The sequence below is a fragment of the Orbicella franksi genome, chromosome 10, assembly GCF_964199315.1.
Source record: "Orbicella franksi chromosome 10, jaOrbFran1.1, whole genome shotgun sequence".
Classification (NCBI taxonomy): domain Eukaryota; kingdom Metazoa; phylum Cnidaria; class Anthozoa; order Scleractinia; family Merulinidae; genus Orbicella; species Orbicella franksi.
The window spans coordinates 11,027,126-11,037,329 of NC_138154.1; the positions used below are offsets into that span (position 1 = coordinate 11,027,126).

Consider the following 10,204-nt stretch of genomic DNA (forward strand, 5'->3'; position numbering starts at 1 on the left):
CACGGGTAAATGGTTTTGGGATATAGATGAATGCTCAGAAACAAGGTTGAACCAAATAAAGCACTCAGCCACCTTGTTCTAACAAATCGAATATGGTTTAGCATGGTCTGTACTCTTATCGACAACGATGTGTCATCAGTGGTCAAAATGTTGTGGACTCATGAGGCACAGCCGAGTGAGTCCACAACAAATGACGCGTATCGTTGTCGATAAGAGTGCAGACCACGCTTAACCACATTTCAATTTGTTTTTTACCACAATATAAAGGTCAAAGAAAAATTTTTTTTCAGAGTGCGAGCTGAAAAAGGCATTGTGTGACACACTGACAAGAGCAGCGTTGTCTGGATCGACAACGGCAAATTAGCCAATCAGATTGCGAGATCAGTAGCAATTGTGGTATAAATAGACGCCATGTTACTGGACACTGTTATTAGACACTTTGTCTTTGGACAGCAACGCAGCTTACGCTCAGTGGTGAGAACCAAGCAGATTTGTCATAGTTGTGATCAGGCATGTCAGTCAAACCGAGGGAAAAAATGCAATTGAACATAAGACTGCCAACCGGCAGGAACCAAACCAGCAGGCTATTGAGAGGAGTAGCCAAGAATTTGAACTCGGAACTACCAAGAACATGTGAAATCTTTCACATGAAAATGAGTTTAATTTGTCAGCGAATAAAGAGCTAAGAGAATTGAGCTGAGAGAAACTTAATGTTACCTTCACCGGCAGTAGTGTACAATCCAATCCGTTTAAAATAAACTATACTGCGGTGGTTGCTGTTAGATACTTTCTTTTACCAAGAGAGCGTGAACTTTTGAAAGGTAAGAGATCAAGTTATTCCTCGATATGTTCCTTACTCCCAAGGTAATCCCCCTCAAGTTATTTTCATATCACATCTCAGATCCCCAGGAGAGTTTAGAAAGAGCCACCAAAACATCCACGCACACGAGTGGCAACATTATCCGCCAGAGAACTGGGTACTATGTCTAGAAATAACTTGAAAGGGATTAACCTTAAAAATAAAGCCTATACGTGGATTAACTCTTTAATCTTTATCCCCTCTTGTGTTTACTTATTCCTTTCAGTGCATATATATAGACCTTTGATCTTATCTGCATTGGGAGAAAATAGCGTTTCGGGGTCGGAGAATCCAGTTTTTGACCTACATTGCACCTCAAGGCCAAGGAATTCTTATGGAGCCAAGCTGATGTAAAATATTAACTTGCGGAGGGCTTGGTTCGCAACAATTGACCCCAAACGGCTCAAGCGCCTCTCTTTTCGGGGACTTCTCCAAGAACTTTTCCGGACATGGAACATTACCACATAAGGGCCCTTTTTTTCCCCAAGGGCCGTATGAGTAGTACACTCCTGAGCACAGCTCCCTTGCTGAGGACCTTATTGCAATTGTGTACGGCTCTTTCATAGGGTCCTTTCACATCCAGCATGTTACTGCACGGTGATTACATTGTAACAGTTGTTATTGACCAAGGGCTCTTCAACCTCGTCATAACCATGGATAACCGGGGGCATAACCTGCCAAAGGAGAAAGAAAGGGTCTGAGAACTACAGCGAGAAAAACTAAGAGAAGAAAAACCAACCAAAGTACGCGATGTGTCAGAGTCCAGAAACAAGACTTGTCACAGATTTTTTCAGCCGCAAACAATCGCTCTTTCAGATATGCGTCTTCAAGAAACTATTGCTGTATTCCAAACCTGATTCATATCACCTAAATAAACGCATCAAACCTTTTTTTCAAGTCCCCTTGTATCATTTTTTTCATCTTCCTCAAGAAATCATGTTTGATTTGCCCGAAAGTGAAAACCTAAGTAAACCTCATCTCTTGATGAAAGATTTTGCAGATTGAACTCAGATTGATTGTACTTGAGTCTTACCAGAAAATCGCTTAAGGGAGGTCCCGATGTTCCGTTCTCACGCCTCCTGAAAGAAAAAGGAAAAAAAAACACTGGTAAATTACCGAACTGTTAAAAGAAATGTTGATTCCGATGAGCAAATTACTGCACTATCCTGGTATAACGCAGAGATCGTTCAACTGCTTCTGAATTGGAAACAGACCGAGTTCAGTTTCCCCCACGTTAAAATGTGAGCAATCCCTGAAGTTTGAAGTGGCATGGGCTGAGTGACTAGCAGCAAGATGTGTGGCAAATTCAGAGCGGGAAAGCGCAATAAGCATGCGCGAGTTTTGGCTGTGTGCTAGGCTCCAAGTTTGAAAAAAATGGCAGGATTTCGTTGATCTTTTGAACCAAAAGATCGAGTTACGAACTTTATCTGCTTTCCCAGTTAAGTTTTCCTGGTGAGCAGCAACATTTTAACGTCACTAATGGAAAGCTGGTGTATTGTTTTCCTAGAGAATCAGTTTTTGTTCAGACAAAATTAACCTAAAGAAGGTTTCCGAACCCTTTATTTCCCAACAATATACAAGAAATTTCAGTGCGAAGACACATTTTTGCCACAAACACTCTTTACATATTGCATCCATTCAAGCAAACCAGTGAATATATAAGCAAGAGAGCCTCTCAGCAGGCAGGGGGAGACTTCTTTTCTCAACAGTGAAATGCGGAATAACACTTGTGCCCAATTATAAATAAATCAACCGAACGATATCCTCGCGTACCTTATTAGCAGTCCGCTGTTCTTTCTACCATTGCAGCCTGTATTATTACCTGAGCCTGCAAGTAGGGCTAGGGATGCGCAGAAAGCTGCGCAGCATGTTTTTAAGCTTCTAATGTGGCAATGTTTCTATTGTAAACTCATTCCCAGGCTTCAATCGTAGTTCCTGGGCCTCTATTTTTCACCGCAGTCAATCCGTCCCCGGTAACTTTATGTGCCTGGAACTATACTGTAAGATCTACATCTAAGGAATAGTAGTGTGGGACTCCGCTCAAAAATCAGTCCATTTTGTTTGGTTTCCTGGTATGTTTGTTGTTTCAAAACTATTACTATCTCGATCTTGAATGTATTGTAAACTCAGCCAACAAAAATAAAAGCTTCTCGGGACTGGTAACTACTGGGACTTTCGAGAAAGGAGCCCCTGGTCACAATCTCTTAAGTTTCTCTACATCTCCAATAGCTCAGCAACATCTCCGCCCCAGCCCCCCTTGCGCCAACTACCCACCCCAAAGTAGGCACTCACTACCCCTCACTGGAAATTCACCTCCCTGTCCTCACTGCCCACTCCTGAATGTTTATCCACCTTACCTTCTGTAGCATGTGACAATAATGATTACTAGAACTACGCCCATTACTGCTCCAGCCACGCTCATCAACACAGTTTTTGTGACACTGTTCTTTGAATTTGTGGGACCTGAGGATGAGTTACCTAAAGGAAGTAACAACAAGCATATAGGAGATATACGATACTATGCCATATCATATGCAATACCATGCTTAACAAATTGACGTCAGTTTTTCATGCATCTGTCTTGTTATTGATCATGAATTTCATCATAACATTGTCAAAGTAGGTGTGGATCCACAAGGCAATAGCCGAGTGGATCCGCAGTCAATCAGCGAGCCGAATCGGTCCCGTCCAAATTTTACTTTCTTCGACATCCCCTCATGCGCTCCTTTACATCGAAAGATTCTCCGACCAATGCGAGTCCAAACATCTCATGACTAAAGCACTTTGAACGTAATTGAAGATTACTGTACGTTTTCCTTGGTTTTTGGTTTTAAATATAATGGGACAAAACAGACTGCGTCCGATTCTCGAAATCGTCATAAAGAGCTTACTGTTGACCATCCCTGAAATGAAATCAACACGTGAGAAGAGTATAGGGCATTGAACAACAAGCTCTCGTTCTTCAAAAAACAAACTGTTTTCTCTCCTACAATGAACATCTGTAGACTGTGACCACAGTTGTAAGCTCTAGGGGTTTCATGAAAGTTTTCAGCAGAAGGACAATTGGTTTTCACAGGCGGGCAAAACTCTTTGAACTGAACTTTTTTCATAGGAAAATCTTTCTTCCAGATGTTCAAACCTGGCAGACAAAATTAGCCTCACGGCCCGCCAATATGCCTGGCGCGTCATCCTTAATGAAACCCCTGAAGCTCCGACAGAAGGTGTTTGTATGCACCTTTACGAATGCTAGGAGTGAGGCACATGTTGCTGATAGAGCTACACAATCCTGGTGCATTGCACAGTTTAATCCATACATGGCAAGAGTCAGACAGTTTCACGGCAGTTATGACTGCACTGCGAGCGGATGTGTGTTATATTTCCCGAGCCTTTTGAACAGCGGTACAAAATCAGTGTACTCTTCATGGGACCACTGAAATATTCAGCGTGAGGAATCTATGATAAAAGAGAAAAATATGACCGGTATATAATCAGTATCTTGTGTACTGTTAAAAAACTGAAGCATTCGGTAATGTATTCCCAGATCTTTGATTGACCCAGCATGCAGCCATTGGATATCAGCCATTATACCCACGCCCTGCACCAAGGCCAGTGGAAGGTGCAGTGGCCTCGCGGTTAGAAACTTAGTGTGCTTGTCTCCGGATTAAGAGGTCCAGGTTCGAGCTCTGGCCGGGGACATTGCAGTGCGTTCTTGAGCAAGACAGTTTACTCTGACAGTGTCTCTCTCCACCCAGGTGTATCAATGGGTACCACCAAATTGTTGGGATAGCCTGGCAGAATTTTGCAATGGACGAGTATCTCACCCAGGAAAGCGAGGGTGGGGAGGGAGAGTAGGAATACTCTTAGCCACTTTATGCTACAGTCACTGTCACTTGAGTCAGCTGGACTTCATTAATAAGTACCGGCTTTACTTGTCATTGACAAAGATCACATACCCTCCAGGTGATCATCAATCCACGACCACTGCTAACATTAATCCAGTGACTACAGTTCGTAATTAGTGGAGGATTCCTTGGTGCTAGAAAAAATAATCAACCAAAAGAATTACCTGTGAAACTATCTGTGAAATTCATCCTACACTGTAGGTCACGCTTAGCACTGAGATTGTAGGGCGTGGCCCATACAGTACAGTGTACACACCACTTCTCACGAATCTTTCTCAGAAAAGGTGAGACTAATAAGACATTTTGACGTGATTACATAACCTCAACTGTTCGCTGACAGTTCTTTGTTTTTCTCAACAGATTGCAACAAATAGAGATGGCAGACCTACGCACTTTTCACGAAATTTCCACTACATGTACATATCGTGTTCCATTAAGAGCTAGCCAAATGCAGGCTACTCACAGTCCTATTCAAGCTTACCGTACCCAAATTCACAGTTAGGCAATTGGAAGCCATGTCCACTGTCCTGAAATATTGAGGCACTGGCCTGAATTTGGCTCAATTTTGTTTCAGTTGATTCCACAATAAAAATACAAGGCTAGACCATAACATTATCAAGAACCTCGTGAAATAAAGAGATAGGGTCTCATTTGCAAACTCAAGTTAACTTCACAGTACAATCAAATACTCCAATCTAACATCACCAAAGGAGATTTTCAATTATTTGGAACCTCATGGTCACAATTTTTAGTACAGTGTAGCTTACCTGAGACATCTGTTCTCACTGTACGTTGTGTCGCCTCACTGTAGATACCATATGTGTTTGTGTTTTTCTCTGCATACCGCACCAGTAAGTAGAAATGGTAGCGGGAGAATCCAACCAGGTCATGTATTAGAGCATTAGTTTCTGGTGCTCTCCAGGTCAAGCTCTACAACAGCACCACAGTAGTCACAGACATTAAAATAACACTTTATTAAGATGTTTAACTCACTAATAACTTGAGTAGTCATGTACGGCTAGGAAATCAATTGGGTTGTCTTATCTGTTGATTTATTATTAGACTGAGTAAATAACTTCATAGTGATTGACTGCAGCAAATTATCAAAATGTGCGTGCACTCATAATTAATATAATAAGCGAATAATCATGTAAAAAAAAAATTAGCAAATGATTTCATGGATTTAGATGAATCACATTACCCAGCACTCCCTCAGTAAATAGTGCACACTATAAACATTGTATTGTGTGAAACAAATTCCAAGCTGTAAGTACAAACATCTACTAACAAAGTTTTTACCTTATTGTGGTTGTCACCATCTTTATGGTACAGAATAGTATACTCCACCTCTATGAGTCGGCCTCGTCTGGCATCTTCCCATGAGACTTTCACAGTACCAGGTGGTGTCACTTCTTTGGCAGCAAGAAAAACTGCAGGTTGTGGGGTTGCTAAGTGAGCAAAACAGGCTGAATATTAAGAGTTGGTTTAATTAAATTTCTCTTCGAGTCATCATTTCACAGAACACAGTAGACAGTATAAAATTCATGTGCCTGCAATGTGTGCAAAGGACTGCTGTGCAAAGGGCTGCTGTACACAGGGGTTCCATTCAGGGCTGGGCACCAGGCAAATTGACCGGCTATGAGGATGATTTTTCCCACCTAGTTTAACCATCTAGAGGAAAGTTTTCTTATAAAGAAGTTCACTTCAAAACTTTAATGACACCCCTGTAAACATAAGTTTCTTAAGGTGATTCCCTTGTAAAAGAACCCGCCATAGATTTCTGATGAAACTTGATATGCTGTTGTTACAGGACAAAAAGATATTAAAAAGGTAGTATAAAGAGGGGGTCACCGTGCTTGTTTTCATGCCACAATGCTGACAAATACGGTTATTTAGGTTTTTCAATGCAGCGTGTTACATCACACAGAGTTTGACTTTCTTTGATTGTTTATTCATCTACGTCCCAGAAATACTCTGCAATTTTTTATCTTTTAAAAGAAACCTAATTTGGACGTACGCTGTTGAGCTATGTGCGAGCGCTAATGATGCGAAAATCATGCGCAGTAGGGATGCGCAATACAATACTAAGGAATCACCTCAATCACCCTTGACAAGCACTGCACCCTCTACACGCATTGACCTATGATTATAAAACTCATTCTTATCGCATGGTGATTGCATGCTTGGATTAATCAGAGGCAAAAACGTTTGCCTCGAGATCATGGTATACTATGAATGAGATCCATCAAGTATTTTTCCATTCTGACACTCTGTATATATATTCACTGGGAGCAAGGTCAGTAATAACTTTCATGTGATCTTATGAAATCACAATATACAAATTGTTTTTTGTGAGTTCATAAGTTCACAGGAAAGCCAAAATAATCTCGCCATCATTCGAAAACCCACATGACAGGGCTAGGAATAAACGTCCCAAGAACTCCAGCTCACCTTCGGACAAGCAGCCCTGCATAAGTCTTAATTTACTTTTCTTTACTTACACCTGTAGTTGGCAGCTGACTTACCCGGGCAAATAAAAAGTTACCTGCCCAACAGGTAAGTCAGAGACTGACTTACATATTAAACTGGTTTTAAGTAACACGTCTCTAATAGCTGAATGTTGGAAGGTGCCTGAAAGTTCAGTGGGAGCCAGGTTAACTGTGTGAGGTAGCCATGACAATATTGTGAGCAACTTACAATAACCTAGCACAGTCCCACTGTACCTAATTTATACTTACCTAGAGGGAAAGCAGGGATGGGTGGAGCAAAATACTTTACCAAGACCGTAAGCAAAGAGCAACCAGCACAAGCAAAATGACCTCATAGGGAGAGCTGTAAAGTGAGCCCTGTAAAAGTCCCGAGTTCACCCCACATTAGTGAAGGAGACAGCTGGCCAGCATTGTCTTGAGTTTAACCTAGTCTAAATTGAGCCTCATTTAATAACCTGTCACTGATAGACACTTACTATAAACTATGCTGTTCAGGACATTGTAGGTGAATTCAATTGGACTACTCATTCTTGACCCAAGAACATTGCTGGCTTCAACAAAGGCAATATAGGGTACTGGAATAAAGGTGTGTGGATAAAATTGATAAAGAATCGGCCGGATTTTACACATGAATTGACCTGACTCTGATCCCTGCTGGGGACGTACACCTTCCCAGAGAGTTACAGAATCCTTCAAGGTACAGTTACGAAGTGGAGTGGATGCATTCTTGCATCTTGCTTTGACAGCATAACTGAGCTGTAATCCACCCTGGTACCAAGGAGCTTTCCAGTGAACATAAGTTTTCAACTCAACATTGTTGACCCATACATCTTGGGGTGGACCAGGAAGATCTACATGTAAGACAACACCAAATATATTATGTAGGAATATACATATATACTCAAATGTACACATGCAGTATCATCCAAGTTATGAAACAAAGGCAAACACCCTACTCAACTATTCAAAGTACAGACTGCTGCTAGCAACATGTATAATAAATGACAGCAAACACTGCACTGATCTGAACTTACCGCCTACTCTCACGGTGACAGACGCGGGTTGAACTCTGTTGCTGGTATTTTCTCTACACACATAAGTTCCATTGTCACTCCAACTGACATTATTGATCAGTAGCTGGATTGTTTTATTGTCCAGGGACCTGGTGAGTTTAGTCAACCTTTGGGTGCCATGATACCAAGAAAACTCAACTTTAGATGAATTCACAACTCTGACAACAGTACAGTTTAGTCGAAGTTTCTCACCAACTCTGATTGTCACATCATTTGACATGTACAAATCCATTCCTAAATGTTAATTGAAGAAAATAACTGATGAGTACTTTATATATGTATGATTGGTCAAATTTGTAGTAGCGTAGCAGTGTGCCCTTGTTAACAAAATGATGGCCATTTCTTGGCGTGTCTATGAAGAGAAATTAGATAAAGTTTTGAACAGCTAGTAGATTATACTAAAACAATTAGATTAGGGGCCTACTAGAAACCAAAAAACTGTGCAAAAAATCGCCGAAAACTGCAAAACCGCAAGAAATTTCGTCCAAAACCAAAATAAAAGGCCTCCCTAACAATGCTTTGGCAGCTTTCAAAATCTCTCTTTCTGTTATTTAATTTTCATACGTCTAAACTTGGTTTACTTTCCGCGTTCTTTCTGCGTATTCCCTCATTAGTGCAGAACATATCACAGTATAAAAAGCTCGTTTTTTGTGTGTAAATTGGCTCCACAGACCTATAGCAATGTAAAACTAAAAACAAATTGCACCATGAAATGATTTTAAGTGATTTTTGTTTAAAAGAAACATCGCAATTCTAAAGTCACTTTTTGATTGCCATTGTCAGAATTTTCATTTGTGTGGACATAATGGCAGCCCCATTTTACAACTTAACTACTTTATTTTACAACCAAATAGTCTCTCCTTTGCCTTTATTCCAGGTGAACAGAGCAAGTGAGCGTAATGTTATTCCTGCGACAAAACAGGGAGATAACTCGCAATTGAGGTATAGAAACACGATGGTCTAAAGTGTGAGGTCAAAGTCTACAAAAAATTATCCCCGCCGCATGATATTTGAGAAATAGTCTTTTGCTTTGATGTTATCTTTAGTTTTTCATAGTCTGCTTGGCAGCCGTTTACAACCCAAAAAAACGCTGTTAAAGAGACTAGGCTTGCCATGCATTCCTCTAACTGTAAGTAGTCCCTTGGAATTACAGTTTTAGCATGACTGTGAGGTGGAACATCCTTGGCAAAACCAGAAAAACTGTAAAATGCATTGGGCAGAAAAATCCGAAAATCCGCCATCATTGTTGACAAAAATTGAAAACCAAAGACTAAATTCGAGAAAACCCGCAAACCGCACAAGACACCAAAACCGAAAAACTGCATTTTGTAAGCGCGAAAAGCAAACCAAAAATTGGCCAAATCTGTAAAACCAAAAATCCCGACACCTCCCTCATATAAACCTTTTATAATCCTACATTACATTTAAGTTTGGATCACTTTGGGAAGGGACTAGTCTGTACATGTACTTCACTGTATACAGTCATGCAATATAAGTATTTTGTAGTCATCCATTTAAATTTTATTTTTGGTCACTTATGAGTTGCTAAGTAAATATTTATTCTATGGATAATAATATACATGAAAAAGTTACTTGATTCTGATTGGCTGAGAGCAGTGCAGTTCAAGTGTAACACCAGTGCAAAAAGTGTAACACCGGTGCAAAAAGTGTAACACTAGAAGTGCAAATTACACAGCATAATTCTGAGTTATGATTGGCTGAAAGACAAAAGGAAATTTTCTAAGCCAATGATATCACATAAGATAATGATGAAAATTGTGTGCGGAAACTTTGAAAAAAGTTTTCTCAAATGAGAAAAAGTGGCTTCAAGAAAGATCTTCCGGCACTTCCTCCACACAAATTTTATCATGTTTACATGTA

General features: G+C 40.4%; 1 protein-coding gene across 1 annotated transcript; it reads right to left on the minus strand.

The window, feature by feature from the left end:
- Window positions 1-1,446: 1,446 nt before the first annotated feature.
- LOC145500088 (uncharacterized) lies at window positions 1,447-10,204 on the minus strand. Its single transcript, XM_081479578.1, has 9 exons — window positions 8,285-10,204; window positions 7,727-8,101; window positions 6,061-6,209; window positions 5,529-5,691; window positions 4,813-4,895; window positions 4,198-4,312; window positions 3,217-3,337; window positions 1,893-1,938; window positions 1,447-1,533 (listed from the first exon to the last, which is right to left on the minus strand). The coding sequence occupies exons 1-9, from the start codon at window positions 8,553-8,555 to the stop codon at window positions 1,447-1,449; spliced, it is 1,410 nt and encodes a 469-aa protein (XP_081335704.1). The 5' UTR covers window positions 8,556-10,204.